Below are 16,107 nucleotides of genomic sequence, written 5' to 3'. Positions count from 1 at the left end.
CCGCCAAAGCTGTCGAGCAGCCGGTGGAAGTGGAGGAAGAGGGCGACGAGGAATTGGACGATAATCAAGATCAGCAGGAAGAAATTCCCACCACGACTACCGAATCCTCGAAGAAAGTTCGCGGCGGTGTCAGACCTTTCAGGTAATCGCAACTTCCATTGTCTAGAATTTGGAGCGTGCTACGGTGGAACAGCGCGGAATCTCGATTGCTGGAGCATCGATCAGTAGATTAGAATTCGTCGATGGTTTCTGGCGAGATAGAAATTTTGAAATTTTCCATCAATTCGGGCAACGAATATACTGTTCGAATAAGATAACGAAAAATGTCGCTTGGTTGGTTTCAAGGTCGAACCAGGATCTCTTAGCCGCGTTAAAGAGAAGAAGAGCTCAAGTGGGACCCTCGCACCGAGAAACGTCTGGTACGCAAGCCGCCTCGGAATCGACAACACCAAAATCCAAGTAACTATGACGCAGAATTTTTAATAGTCTTTCTATCGTAGCACACGACTTTACATTAACCTCTTGCATGTATATTAATGGCACTTTATTCGAGTAAATAACGGGAAAAAAGGCAATGATATTTAAGACAGCAGTCACGTCATCTTTAACGTTTAAGGTTATTACGGTTCGTCCAGGACAACTTTCTCGAAACGAAAAAGTTAACAAAGTTATAGAAATATAAAATATCAAACGTTTGCTTATGGCTATTTGGTATAAGACGAGGAGCAGGAAAATGATTGTTCAGTGGGTGACGAATAATGAAATGTTCTGATTTTCAGAGCGACCACGCACAGCCGCAGCAAAAGCAGCGCCAGCGGTGCGAACGAAGCGAAATCATCGGGACGCGGCAGGTTCGGAGGATCCAGGGGAAGCAAACCTTTGCAAGAAGAGGTGGAGGAAACCCAACGAGAGGAGGTGCAAGTGAAACCGAAACCTTATCGCAGAGGATAAATGGATAGTAGAAAGGGATGCGAGTTTCCAGCTTTGTTTGACTTGAACGCGGAACGAAACAATTAAAAGGATTGCAGCGACCAACGTCGATCTGTTCGAAGCGGCGTGAACTTTTTCCCTTCTTTCGGACGAACACACGAAACTTGCAACGAAAGTCTCCCTTTTATAATCCGCGTTTGAAAAATTAGAACGCGACAACTGAACGCGCGGCAAAAGAAAAGCGCCAGATACTCGTGTAACATTTGCGTACTAAAAGTACATTTCGAAAACTATGACATGTATATAGAAGGAGGCTGCCATTCACCGAATACTCAAGGTACTTACTGTATAAATGTAAATTAATAACAATAAAATTTCTAGAAACAAACACTTGGGAAATACGTGCATAATTTATTAATTAACGGGTTTAACGTGATGGATTTCGAATTGGAATTTTCGAGATCTGGTGAGCGTTACAATGTGACTAACCTTGACGAGTCTAGGAATCGACAACTAACGCCACGATCTTTATCTCGTAAGTTACTTTCCTTCGGGCGTATTTACATAGCCGCGAGAATGGTGCGCGATGTAAGCAGGAGAAATTCCAACCACCGACTTTGGAATGTCGAGGGCGTGCTCCATCTGCACTCTCGCATTCTCATCTTTTATACATCTCGCGCGTGCACCACTCCCAAACTTTGAAATCTCGCCGCTAGCAACCGACAGCCTTACAACCGTCATGTTTGTAGAACACACTTGGCATCGACGATTCGTCTTCGTCGCATCATTTTGCCGCTTCCACTTCTATCGGTCTTCCCCTTTAATATATTTGTTAATTTAGCCATGTTCACGCAGGCGCTATGACCTGAAAGAATGATGACCTTTTGGAGCGTAAACTACGCATAAGGTAAGAATTTTGAAAGCAAACGGGATATACCGTCGAAAAATACAAAGGAGCTAGAAAATCAAACGTATCGGTAGAAAGACGACTAGAACATGAGAGGTGGAAAGGAAGTGGATGGAATGGGAGAAGAAGAAGACGAAAAGAAGGAAGAGAGGAGAGGGCGAAAGGCGAACTCGACCAGGCTCTGTTGTGTATACGCGAGAGGTAGGAAAGTGAGAGGCAGTATCTCGTCGGCCTTGAAGCCTTTGCGAGAAGCATTTCACTCGCAAAGACCATCCGAGTCGCGTCACCGGTCTGATAACACGGGAGGACGTTGAGAAGCGAACTCGAGAAATCGAGAAATCGAGAAATGTCGCCGGGAGAAGTTGTTTTTCTTAAAACGTACTTCATACACTTGCCGATCACTTGAATAAAATATCTGAAAAATGATTGTTTCAATGACATATCGTTTTATCAGTGACAGACTTCTTTACGGTGCCTTACGTACACAATTAGACTTGAACGCGTATTATTATTCGAGGATAATCGATAATGTTGTTTCGTTGTCTTCTAATTTACGATTTAATTTGCCGTAAAAAATATCTTGCAAACGCGAGAAAATAAGAAATGTTTTCGACCTCTGGAATATCCTAGCGAAATATTTAGAAAGTTTGCTTATATTCGGAACGTAATGTGTAGTGTTTATGTTCGAATAGCTACGAGTGTTCTAATTTTAGTTGCTACTGTTACTTACCTACACTGTTACGTTATTAAGCTAAAAATTTGTTTGCCGTCGATGAACGCTATTTAAAGAAATAAAAAACTAGACGTATCTTCGAGTCGATGGCATTTAATTAAGAATCGCGAATGATAGATGTCCTATTCACCGGTAATCCTTGACTGGGACTACATTCCGTTAAGAATTTCCCGTTTCACTCGACCTCTACCACGGCACACGACCGATATAGACAAACCACGACCGTTTCCATTGTTACATTAACCTCTGGAAACGTATCGCTATAATACAGCAAAGTCTTCGACGTGTGAAAACTGTTGTTCGGTTAATTGAATTTCTCGTATAATAAAACAACCAGTTTTCTAATTACAAAGTGTCGAATTTATTCAGAGCGTCAAAAATATCGAACCAGGGGCGGAGAAAATTGCCAGTTTATTTTAATATTTAAAAGCTTTTTACCCTGGCAAAACTACGATAGGAGGAGAGTATCGTATTTGGCCTCGATGTATGTTCGTCGTTTGGCCCTGCAACTTCAAAACGGCTTAACCGACTTCGACTTTGTAGGTCTCGATCGATTCCTGTCACGGCAGTGTTGCAGGTTATGTAACGTATGCGCCTAAATCGGCGAATTCGGCAACAGAATCTATTTTCTTCTTCGTTTACACAGCGCGTTTATTTATAGGTTTCGCAATGATTATAAAAATCGTCACGACGACGATCAATTTTTTTTAGTTTTACGAATCGTTCGTTTTAACGTTTACTTCTTCAATTGCTAGTTTTAACTATCACACACTGTGAAAGATATTTGGCAGGCGCATTTTTCCTTCCATCGATTACCAATTACCGAGATAAACAGCTATTATAAGATCGAATATATTACACGTCTACGTGACCCAAGAGCCTACTTGGCGCATCACGTGCAAGTGACTTTTAAAAGTGCACCTCGCCATGCATATATTCGTGACTCGTGTCCAGAGACGACCAGTGCTACGTTGACCTTTCGATAATGTCGTCGAAGTCGGCGGCTGCAGCTGCGGCAGATGCAACGCTAATAACGATCGTGCTTCTCATCTGTGTACGTGGCGCCTTCTCCTAAGCCAGTGGTTCTTAACCTTTTGTCTACCACGGACCCCCTTTGGATAATTTTTCTGTCGTCACGAGCCACCAACATCTAACTGGAACTTGAAATCCTCGAAAATTAAACGTTGTAACGTTAGTAACCCGTACAACTTTTTGCACAAAACTATGCGAGCAAGGACCTCGTGACAGGTTAAGAATTGCTGTTCCGAGCCATTTTAACGCCACTGCGCTTTCTAATGCGATCGAGAAGATGTATGCAAAAGTATAGAACGTCGATAAGTTATCAGTCCCAAACCTTTCTGTTCGATCGAGTACGACATAGCCGAGGACGATCGAAAGTAAGGCTATTGCCGGAAGGAAATTGCGTAAACGTTTCTCGAGCTTGCCCGAACGTTAGAAAGTTTCAAATATCTCGTGTCGCCAGTCGTTCCGAAAAGTTATTCACTGCAACTTCTCTAGCTAGGGATTTTCACGTGTCGATTATATCAATCCTTGATGGCATGATCGATACATGATACTTTATTCGTGGCGATAAGTATTAATCCTGTAAGGAATTCTTTTCAGGAAAAAAGTATTTTTCGAAGCAGTTAGTAATAATTAGCTTGGCTTTTGTCCATCGCGGCCTTTGTGATATAAACGCGTGGATTATTGAAAAAGCGAAAAGAAAGAAAATAACCTACAGAAACGTAATACCAACAAAGTCACGCAAAACGTGTTCTCGGTGGTTTTTAGTTACTTTGCAAAGATTATCGATCTTTTTTCGTTCCTATTGCGTTCTATTGCGTATTAAATGGTTGATTTCGTTCGACAGAATCTATTAACCACGAGTGTTGTTAAATAAGACTTGTCAGACGTTGGCCGAACGCTTCGCATTTAACCAAACACAGCGTGATCGTTGTTTCGTCGATCGTTTTATCGAATTACAAATCGACATGGAATTCTCGTAAAACTTGAAATTTGCACGCGATGCGACAACAATCGCAAAATCGATAGGGATTTTTAAAAAGCCATAGACTATAAGGGAAGAGAGAAGCTGCTGTGGACGTGAAAAACAAAGAATGGAAACATGGAAGTAAGAAATTGGAAAGAAGCCACCATAGAACACCACACCTTAGTGCGCTAAGAACTAAAAGAGAACATAAATTGTATTCTCAGGAGAACAACGGGAGAAGACAGTGAACAACGGTTCGTGTCGCAAAACGGAAAGTCGTTGCGAAACGAGGAAACGATTATAGAAATGCAACGGTATTATTTCTCATTATATTGCACAAAACTGTAACGTGGCGCGCTCGGTTGTTCGTTATGAGCTGTATGGCGCATTTCCCCCAGGCAAATATACGTCTGCGCGACGAGAATAACTCGTAATTGTACTTCATTTAGCCGAGCTCGTCAGCTCTTGTGCTCACCTGCTTGAAAGGCACGTATAATCGGATTTATCGTTCTTTTCGATGCTCTTGAAAACGTTTCAAACGCGACGCCTCTTACGACACGGGGCGGAAAAGGCATCGAGTCATTGAAGGAAGATCGACGATGGTAAGTGGAGAAAGGAGTGGAAAGAGCGCGTAAAAAAATACATCGTCAGCTTTATTTTTGTAGGGTAAGCGAAGAAGCGAGATTCTACGACTTAGAATAAGACGAAAGTGAAGAATAATAGAATTAAGTTGCAGACTTACTTACTTATCTCAGGCTGATGGTCAAGTAATTGAACTTGGCTTTACTTGCTATATACAGAGACAAAGTTAAAACTGATTAAAACTGAACATAATACGGTAACACGACAGCTGTATCGATTCTTTGGTTATTCTTCCTCTTTGTCTCTAAATATCTTCCTATACAAATTCTGGTCGTTACGCTTCATTCATTCCGCTTATCCTTTGCCTATCTGTTATTTTACCTATGCATCAGTTGCTGATTGTTGAGGTTGACTCATAGAATAAAGCGTGAATAAATTTGTAATAGATAAATATATTGAGATAAATAAAGTATAGATATAAATATATTGTATGCTGATTCAGATACTCACTCTTACAGTGTTACAATACAACAAAAGAAGCTATGATAGGGAGCACGTTCATATACAGGGTGGTTGGTAACTGGTGGTACAAGCGGAAAGGGGGTGATCTTTTTTTCTTTTTTTTTAACTTTTCCATCGAGACAACGATCTACAGTGAGATCCGTTATAACGAGACGCGATAAAGTGCACGCGTACCGAGCGAAAATTCAAAGTCGATTTTTTCGAAAACAAAGCCTCAAACGAAAAATTTTTATTCTATATTTTCGACTTCTTTTTTCGCGTAGAATCGCCCCCTTTCCGCTTGCACCACCAGTTACCAACCACTCTGTATTTATAGCAAAGAACATTACCAAAAAATTAGCAATAGAAATTTATTTAATATACTCTCTGTTTGTGATTTTCCCTCTTTTCCTCCTTTTCTTCTCTATTTTTAACCAGCTTGTACATCTTCATTTCTTCGACACTGAAATTCATTCCATCTATCATTTCACGTTCCTCCTCGCAGTGTCTCGACGCGTTTTCCCCTTTTCCGGGCAACGTATATTTTTTCTTCTCCTCTTTCAAGCAGAACTTTTTTGCCTCTTCGACATCCCACCGCATCTTTCATCCCCTGAAGATGATTCGCCAGATCCGCCGTGCTTCATTTTTACACACGTCGGCCAATCTTCTCGACTTCGTTCGTTGCACGAATTCACCGCTCACGCTGTGTAATGGCGCGCAAATGCGTTGTTTACGACCTGTGAACACGAGCATGATGCGCGATGACTATGATTTAGAATAAGACGAAAGCGAAGAATGAGAAACTTGCGTCGGAGACTTCCTCATTTCCAGATATGTTACCGAATCCTCTTAACTTGGTTCGTGGCGTGAATTTAGGGCCCACGGCATACAAACGCGTTGTTTACGACCTCTGAACACGAGCATTACGTCTCGCGCGATAATACGGCCGACGGCCCAGAATAAAACGAAGCGTTGCTCGATGGAGAGGAAGAGGAAAGGACTTTCTCCGAGCGGAGATCCTTGTTCGCTTTCCCTGATATCGTATCCGTGCGCGTTTCAGCGTCCCAAAGGTTCGACGTAAGGGCGTTGTGATGCAAAGTTGCAAACGTACGATCCACGTCCTAATTTTCAGCGTATCGATCCATCAAAAGACAACTTATTATACATTTTACAACGTTTCGTAACGCGATTACTCTACGACGCGCATATGTGCATAACTTTAATTACTTTCGAGTTGGTTTCTGCCAAATTACCGGAAAGCAAAGTCGCCTTCTTCTTGCAGCATCCTGTTCAATTTCTCTCTACAACGTGACTCGTTAAGAACCATGGAGAATCATCGAAGAGTTAAGAAACCTTAGGAGGTTTTCCGAGATCGATATCGTTCGATGCACGGGCTACAACGCCTACCTGCCATCGTGTAGCAATATACACGCCAATGTTAAGGTCGTGCCATCTGCGGTGGCCGCGTAACGAAACGTAATGGAAATTGGCGATCGTCAACGCGATATCTAGGTCAAGTTGATGTCCGGTTCTGCGAAACCGGAATATGTATCAGTAAAATCTTCCCTGACGCTAGTTCCTTACAACGAATCAACGCATTCACACTCGCAAGAGCGAAGTGGCGCGTTGAAAGTTATCTTAGTTCGTGAAATTCGCCTTATTTTAATCATCCATCAAAAATTGGAAAAAAAGAAACGCTGCTGACTAAAAACGCATCGAAGAATGGGAAATGTACCTAACGAGACGCATTCCTTGTCGTAAATAGTCAAGAGTAGACGAAAGAAGACTAGAGTGTTTGGTCGGCGGTAGAAAGATCTACGAGTAATAAAGGCGACATCATCTTACGTAATAACGTAACGACTATTCAACGTATCGTAGAAAAATACACGCACATGACCACTTTCACGGATGCTTCGCCATGGTGAATGGTGTGGCGAACGGTTGGTTTTACCACGCTGTTTTACGATAGTCGGGAATAGAGGAAACCGTATGACGCAAATATGGCCCTGGCGTTACTGTTCTCACCTCTACTATGCAAATGCCACGACTCGTCGATCATTTGGCCGTACCCGTTCGCCAAAAGATGAAAGAGGATGAAAAGAGAAAAAGAAAGAAAAGAAAAACGAAGGCATCCGGACCGGTCGACCGGTGGGAGGTAGAATCGATGACGATGGAAGGCACTTTCCATGAAATTCCTGAAGGCGCCTCTCGGCAGGTTTCATCATCGCGCTTACCCAAAGAAATCGAAAACTATCAACGACGCCGAACGCATTGTTGCGGCCAAATATTCGTAAGCCCCGTGGAAGATGCAAAATGGCGCCTATTGTGTTGGAGAGCGAAAGTCATCCACGATATTCACACGTGTCTTAGATTCCGGTTCTTGGCTGTCCTTAACATTGAACGGGCTGGTCGTGTTCGACCTTACGTCGAGAGGATGTTTTGCAACTTGCAGATTTCACTTCGATACCCTGCATTCTCACCGATGCAATGGCCAATCGAATCGCGTCCATCGCGTCCATCTGCTATTACCATCGAGACAGAGCATAGTACTCGGCTATGGACTTAGAATCGCAGATAGAAATTTCATTTCTCTGGGATACAGCTGCCGATGGCGAACACGCGTCACATTTTGAGAGAAGGCACGAGCTGTATCGAAGCTCTGATCGGCAACCGTAGATAATACGAAACGGTATCGTAGACATCGAGCAAGAATCGCCAATATCCTCGATCTCGACCACATCCTCGAAGCGTCGGACACACCCGTGACCAGAGAAAGTGAATTTTGTAAAAGCAAATCCCAAGTAGAAACGAAATGTATCGGCGCCTTCTTCTCGCTTCGGACACGCTCTTTTTCAACGTACGTGTTGTTTCTTCGCGTTGCGGGATATCGCGATGTAATAAAATTGGAAGAGCGTCGAGTTATTTGTAAAATAATTTACATCGGTGTTGGGACACGGCGTTTCCCAGAAATTGAATTTGTCTTCGGGTAGGTTGCTACAACGTCATACCGTGCAAGGAACTCAAGCATCGCAGTCTGTTTGCTATCCCAACATCGCGAACCTATGGCGAAAACTGGAGAAAAGATCGGTCGTCCGCGTCATACCTAAACGAGTAGAATTTCGAAATAGTTGCTCACCGCTATAACGAGCCAGTGGCAAACTTGAACCAACGTAAATTCGATTTCTGCAATCGCGTTCTTCCACCGTACCGTGTACACTGTGCGCTTTCGATCTTGGCTTGTCATCCAACTTAATTTCGATTAGGGTGACGCACGAGGCGCGGCGTTCGATGAGCCACGCTCGTGTCCACGAACTTTGTAGTTACATATGCTACCTAGAACGCGAACACGGAGAAAGTGAATCCGGCATCGCCACGTTGTAAATCGCCGATCGAAAAGGCGTGGGCTTTTAGCGTTAAAGCATCATCCGTGTTCAGAATTTCCTTGGAAACGCGTACTTCGATGTCGGTTCACGTGCATAAGACGGAGCGGTTAGTGTGCAACAACCTCGATGTCCTCTGGAACTTTGCGACGTTGCCGCGGAAATTTCCCTATAGATAACTTTTGAAAAAATTCCACGAACAAACGTCTCTCGAAAGTGTATCGAGAAATCGCGCGAATCGCGAAGGTCCATTGAAATGCAGGCCGAGTTCCGCGAAAGTGCAGTCAAGGTTCTCGAGTCGTTCACGAGTATCCCGTACACGCGTGCATCGATACGTTATGCCGCGTATGTGTCTCGTACGAACCGTCGTGATTTCATCGATAGATTTCACGGTCAACCTGGATATTCCGTCGATACCGTTGTTCGAGCCTCTAACAAAAAATTTGAAAAATATCCATCCTCGTATTTGTGGTGGCACTCGACGACGGGACTTTCCGACAGCTTCGCGACACAAAGCGCTTACCATCAAACCGTAAGGTCGACATGTCCAATGTACCATCGATGATGGTGGGAACGTTGTGGGGTGGGCGTGTCTTTCTTGAGGCGATCCTGGTCCGATATGTCGTATCGATGGAATTGTGGCGGCACTCGATCACGGAACTTTCCAACGGCTTCGCGACACAAAGCGCTATACCTTCAAAGCGTATATCCCTACGGTCCTTTCGCCGAATATTCCGAAGAATGCATACGCGGCAACCGTCGCGGACGTCTAACAACATTCGTGCATAGTGGCGATATCGAGGGACAACAAAGAAAAGAATCCGGTTTTGAACAAAAGATTCATTCCGTTTCGAACAACGAAGTGCAATGGGTCCAGCGTAACAGCAAAGCAAACACATTCGAAAAGCGTGATTGTTTATTGTTGATCGTTGATTGTTGATTGTTGATTGTTGATTGTTGGTTGTTGGTTGTTGGTTGTTGGTTGTTGATGGTTGATGGTTGATGGTTGATGGTTGATGGTTGATGGTTGATGGTTGATGGTTGATGGTTGATGGTTGATGGTTGATGGTTGATGGTTGATGGTTGATGGTTGATGGTTGATGGTTGATGGTTGATGGTTGATGGTTGATGGTTGATGGTTGATGGTTGATGGTTGATGGTTGATGGTTGATGGTTGATGGTTGATGGTTGATGGTTGATGGTTGATGGTTGATGGTTGATGGTTGATGGTTGATGGTTGATGGTTGATGGTTGATGGTTGATGGTTGATGGTTGATGGTTGATGGTTGATGGTTGATGGTTGATGGTTGATGGTTGATGGTTGATGGTTGATGGTTGATGGTTGATGGTTGATGGTTGATGGTTGATGGTTGATGGTTGATGGTTGATGGTTGATGGTTGATGGTTGATGGTTGATGGTTGATGGTTGATGGTTGATGGTTGATGGTTGATGGTTGATGGTTGATGGTTGATGGTTGATGGTTGATGGTTGATGGTTGATGGTTGATGGTTGATGGTTGATGGTTGATGGTTGATGGTTGATGGTTGATGGTTGATGGTTGATGGTTGATGGTTGATGGTTGATGGTTGATGGTTGATGGTTGATGGTTGATGGTTGATGGTTGATGGTTGATGGTTGATGGTTGATGGTTGATGGTTGATGGTTGATGGTTGATGGTTGATGGTTGATGGTTGATGGTTGATGGTTGATGGTTGATGGTTGATGGTTGATGGTTGATGGTTGATGGTTGATGGTTGATGGTTGATGGTTGATGGTTGATGGTTGATGGTTGATGGTTGATGGTTGATGGTTGATGGTTGATGGTTGATGGTTGATGGTTGATGGTTGATGGTTGATGGTTGATGGTTGATGGTTGATGGTTGATGGTTGATGGTTGATGGTTGATGGTTGATGGTTGATGGTTGATCGTTGATTGTTGATTGTTTAATAAACTTTTTTGTTGAATATCGAGAGTATTCCTTGGACACTTACATCTAACACCACCTCGTATTAATTTCTCCAGCTTCTCTTACTCGATGCGTTCCACGAGACGAAAGCTGTACGATGATGTGGCCTTTTCCTTGCAGATTCGACTATTCGATCGTTCGCTTTGAACACCACGCGAACCATAGAGAAACGTGTCATACAACAGGATCACGGTTACTATCTGCCTACGCCAACATTCTTTCGTGCAAAAAGCGTGCCTACGTAAAGCCGTTTGCTCGATGCGTCATACAGAGTTGCATCCGCTGCTGCTTGATTCATTTTGCAAGCGTTTTGCGTAGTAGAGATTCGAGTAAAATACGAATATCCTTGCGAAACGCTGCTGGCGATGATCGCGAGTTAGGGGAAGAAAAAAAAACGAAGGCAAGAACGAAGGTAATAGCTCGGTTAAAACGAGAGAGCGTCCTTCTGGCCGGAGAATGCCGGTCGTAATTTCTGGTATACGACGCACCTGTGTTCACGGGCGCGTACAGTCAATGGCCGACCGTATTTAGCCTTCGATTTGTACGCAGAAGGTCCGAGGTGCAGCGGATATAGTAAGCGCCAGGTTGAATGGTAATCGAGCGTGGCTAATTCATCCATCATCCATATACGACCAAGCGAATTCGTAACTGCCGTTTGACTTTACTTGCACAAGTCGTATTCGCTAGCCTCGATCGAGGAACAAGCCTAACTTGACTCGGGTTGGGTCGCATTGTAGTGTAATAACGCACGAGAGAAGACATTGTTCTCTGTCGCTTCGCGTGCTTGCTCGGTAAAGGGGCGCGCACGAGTGCTCTCCTTGTCGAGAGAAAGTCTCGTAGCTATACATATTCGTAGCAGTTTCTGTCGCTTCGTGTATCAACCACAGCCTTTATTTACTTCTTTATTTGTTTATATATAGTTGGATTCCCCGTGTACCTACGTTACAACACGTAATCACGCTACACATAATAAACGCATCGTTTAACTTTCAATTACATCGGATGGAAGAGAAGCGAGTGATCAAACACGTTCAAATATCCAAATATCCGACTTTCAGTCTAATCTTATCCCATCCTCCTCCGACAGACACCAAACCTCCACTTTCGATTCCAATCTCTTTCGCAACACACCGCTAAACGATCCAACGTGTACATTCCAACCTTGATCCAGGTGTCTAAAATGGTCTCAAGCGGCAAGGTTGCCCGTGTACTTCGTCTACTACGGATTTATCGATTATTGAAATTTCTAATACCTTCAAATAGTCTACGACATCGTTGCAAAGTTTCGTGCAGGATTCGAGCGACGAGTTTACGTAGAAGAGTGATTAGAAACGTAAATGAAGAGGGATGAGGGGAAGAAAGATGATAAAGAAACGATGTCAATGCGAATGTTGGGTATAGTTGATCGCGGATTATCGTGGCATGGCCTGGCCTGGCCTGGTCCTAATGGATCGACATTCTTCTTGCGCAACGAGACGTAAAGACCTTTAACGCGGCACCTACCTTCTGGTTCACGTCGCTGTGCCTCGATGCTTTGTATGTGTAGGATTACGGAACTCGCAGGCTCTACCGGGCCTTGACACCTACGATACCGATCGCGAAGCTCTGGAAACGCGATCGACTAATCGTTGTCGACCTTTCGTTCGACGGAAAAGGCGGAAAATTTCGCGCAACAAACCACGAAGATACTATAGATACAGGTAGCGGTACACGATGAAAGTAAGAGCGATGTTAGTTGAATCCTTGAAACGTGGAATCCTCGAAGCGAGGCGAAAGAAAAGCAGCCGGTTGCTGGGAGGAAGACCGAGCATTTTCACTTTGTCAACGTTCTAGCTGCGTCTGTGTTCGATAATCTTCGCTCGTCTGCCGCGAGCAGTGCCTTTCAACACCGCCATATGATTCACGCGATTCGTGAAAGCGGTTACGCCGAACAAAAACCGAGTCGACACCTCCTTGGAATTCCCGCGATTCCTCCAACACCCGAGAAAACGAATCTCCGTTGCGAACGAAAGGGAAAACGGAGAAGCCCGATGATCTTTGCAAAGGTCGTCGAGAGAAGCAAAATAAAAAAAAACCAAAGATGAAACAAAAAGAGAACGAAGAAGAGGACCGATCTTTACGATGGTAAAAAAAAAGCAAAGATCGATATAAACAAAGAGGCGAAAAAGGAAAGAGAAAGAACAACGAAACACAAAGATTCACATAAACGGTAGATGTAAGAAGACGGTGAACGAATGATACGATACAAAGCAAACTGGATCTGTCTGAGAATAAAACTGAGAGTTCTGCGGCGGAATAGACGGTTAACTAGGTAAACCAGCAGCTAACTCGCTCGCCGCGATTCCAGTGAGTAACCAACCAAATAGTCAGGATCTGTTGAGTCTCGTTCTCGAGTGGCGTACATCGAGTCGAGTTCGACTACGTGGTGTCCAGTTTTCATGGGCTGGTGGGGTGTACTCCAGGTGGCCGTGGTGGGTGGCGTATAAGTAGAGGCCTGCATTCGCCGCCGTTCTCATACCCTCACCACGTCCTTCGACTACCTCTTACTTTTATATATACACACACCGGTGGTCTTTTTCCGCTTCTCTTTCTCTCCTTTTCCATATCCGTGTCTCTCTTCTCGTAGTTTCGTACAACATAGTCGGAGAGTCCTCTGCGTGTCACGTCGGGTTAAAGAGGGAGAGAGAGAGAGAGAGAGAGAGAGAGAGAGAGAGAGAGAGAGAGAGAGAGAGAGAGAGAGAGAGAGAGAGAGAGAGAGAGAGAGAGAGAGAGAGAGAGAGAGAGAGAGAGAGAGAGAGAGAGAGAGAGAGAGAGAGAGAGAGAGAGAGAGAGAGAGAGAGAGAGAGAGAGAGAGAGAGAGAGAGAGAGAGAGAGAGAGAGAGAGAGAGAGAGAGAGAGAGAGAGAGAGAGAGAGAGAGAGAGAGAGAGAGAGAGAGAGAGAGAGAGAGAGAGAGAGAGAGAGAGAGAGAGAGAGAGAGAGAGAGAGAGAGAGAGAGAGAGAGAGAGAGAGAGAGAGAGAGAGAGAGAGAGAGAGAGAGAGAGAGAGAGAGAGAGAGAGAGAGAGAGAGAGAGAGAGAGAGAGAGAGAGAGAGAGAGAGAGAGAGTGAGAGAGAGAGAGAGCGCGAGAACGCGTGAAACGTATCGAAGGTACAGGTCGTGGCGTTCGTCGGAGAGACACGACTCGTTTCTCGCATCGTCGCAGCTGGAAGACGAGTGTCGTCGAGAAGAAAGGGCAACGATGATCGCGAGTGTCCGGTGACAAAACGTGTTGCCAGTATTCTACGGTCGTTTCTTCCGTTACGATAGTATTCGCTGGTGCGAAGTTTCGAAGGTTGCTCGACCAACGTGCACCACCACATCTTCTACTTTACATCGTCGAGGAACTAGCGAGAGCAAGAAGAAGTGCTGAATAAGTCAACATGTGGATCAAATTCGCTCTTTTGTAAGTACAATTGTATATCGTGTTTCTTCGGCTTTGAACATCCTTGAACTTTAACGTTCGAAGGAATATGTTTTTATGGAGAAGTCGACGGCGATGGTAAATCACGGATCGGCACGGTGCAGCATTGGAAATTATTTCGCAAGCCGTCGCGCTCGAAAGCGCGGCTAATGGGGCGCAGTGACATTATCGCGCTGCTGTTTTCATTTTCGGCAAGTATTCGTCCGCGCTGCTAACGACGTCTGCCGAGAATGGTGATTAACCGCTAACGTAGTCTGGAAAAAACAGTCCGCGTGGCTTTGTTCTCTCGGCTGTTTCAGCTGGTCGTGTTTCCCTTTTCCGGCATATCTCGGAAATTTTGCTGAAGAACCAGTATATCTCGCGTATGTGGAGAAATTTTCATGGCAAGAGGAAGGTAGAATTTCGTGCTAACAGCCGATTCGACTGTCGTTGCAGCGTCTGTATTCGTGGGAAAAGTATCGACGAATGTAAAAATTCAATGCGACGAGAATTTCCGAATTCTACGAAATCGACGAGAACGAAATTTTTCTTGCAACCTGGTCGACGAATCTCGATGGAAGAAAAATTAATTATCGGAAAAATCGTACTAAATATACAGGGAAATGTGGTTCTTTTTTTTTCTCTCTTCTCGTTGCTCCAACATCTCCATGCGATTTGCGCAACAGTGGAAAACAGGTTAAATAGAAAGTTCTGCCGATTACATCCTCGAACGTTTGCAAAGCTGTTTAACGCGCGATTCATAAAATTACGTTGCACCAGTGAGACAAAAAATATTTGCCGATTTTCAAATAGGCTTTCGCGGTAATGTTGTGAGTTACGTAACGCGAGTGTCTCGTGCCACTGCAGATACCTCGTATACACGTTGTATGCTTACGTAGATAGTGGCTTGTGAGCGAGACAGCTTTCTCCATATGGAAACACGCTAAATTCTATCGCTGTGCTTGCGTCTCCAGCTCAACCTTACCATCTCTCTCGTAAAACTTCGTCTTAACATCTTCTCTGTTTCTTCATAGCCCGTATACCGTCTTCCTCTAAATCTGATTTAATCAGATCTCGATAAATCCACTAAGAAGATGATGCAAGCAGATAGGAGATTTTTTCCGCCAGGCTCTCGCTTGGTAAAATGAAAGTGTTTAAATCGATAGGTCGGTAACCAGGCGAAAATGAAAATCTGATTTTTCCGACAACAATTTGTTCAATTACGATAATATTTATATATCTGCAGGTAGGATCAGCGTTCGATCGATCGATCGTACACGCAAGAGACAGGATATACATATATCGTCGCTTTCGATCGTGTTCGCAAATGTCGCGGTACAACTGTTCGAAGCCATCGACTTTCTATCGAACGGAAACACGCCGAAGCGCATACAATGGAAAAGGATCTCGAATATTTCGCACGACTGTTATTCTTTTTGTTTAACGAGAACAGTAAACCGCGTATTCCTCGCATTATTAGTCTGCTAAAACAATTACTTTGCCAGAGGGCGATAAATTTTCCGATGCCGAGTAAAAGTTCATTGTAAAAACGGATATTACAATTGCACGCGTGAAACAGGCTTGCGAACGTATTTCACGTCCGGCGAAATATTTCTGGCGTTTCTTTCGTCCTAATGTTGGCTTGGCAACTAAGTGATTGCGGATTTTGTCATTAGA

The 16,107-nt window shown here is 44.1% G+C and overlaps 2 protein-coding genes across 8 annotated transcripts in view; both read left to right on the top strand.

Moving 5' to 3' along the window:
- Positions 1 to 1,323, top strand: part of LOC100746821 — a 5,248-nt gene extending 3,925 nt beyond the window's left edge. Inside the window, exons 4-6 of one of the 3 annotated variants that reach the window (XM_024368261.2) lie at positions 9 to 142; positions 346 to 459; positions 780 to 1,323. In XM_024368261.2, the coding sequence (XP_024224029.1) occupies positions 9 to 142; positions 346 to 459; positions 780 to 951 (420 nt within the window). In that variant the 3' untranslated portion in view covers positions 952 to 1,323. Of the gene's footprint in view, positions 143 to 345; positions 460 to 779 lie in introns of all 3 variants that reach the window. The other 2 variants (XM_033321233.1, XM_012386717.3) reach the window with 2 other exon arrangements.
- A 1,968-nt stretch (positions 1,324 to 3,291) lies between these two features.
- LOC100745501 (mucin-5AC) overlaps positions 3,292 to 16,107 on the top strand; it is a 21,819-nt gene continuing 9,003 nt past the window's right edge. For 2 of the 5 annotated variants that reach the window (XM_024368252.2, XM_003490224.4), the window contains exon 1: positions 14,072 to 14,433. In XM_024368252.2, coding sequence (XP_024224020.1) covers positions 14,411 to 14,433 — 23 coding nt within the window. In that variant the 5' untranslated portion in view covers positions 14,072 to 14,410. Of the gene's footprint in view, positions 5,163 to 5,225; positions 5,328 to 14,071; positions 14,434 to 16,107 lie in introns of those variants that run through there. The other 3 variants (XM_033321212.1, XM_033321210.1, XM_033321211.1) reach the window with 3 other exon arrangements.

The sequence above is a fragment of the Bombus impatiens genome, unplaced genomic scaffold (assembly GCF_000188095.3).
Source record: "Bombus impatiens unplaced genomic scaffold, BIMP_2.2 scf_0417, whole genome shotgun sequence".
Classification (NCBI taxonomy): domain Eukaryota; kingdom Metazoa; phylum Arthropoda; class Insecta; order Hymenoptera; family Apidae; genus Bombus; species Bombus impatiens.
Note: the sequence above shows the minus strand (reverse complement) of the source record. Positions and strands in the feature narration are given on the sequence as shown.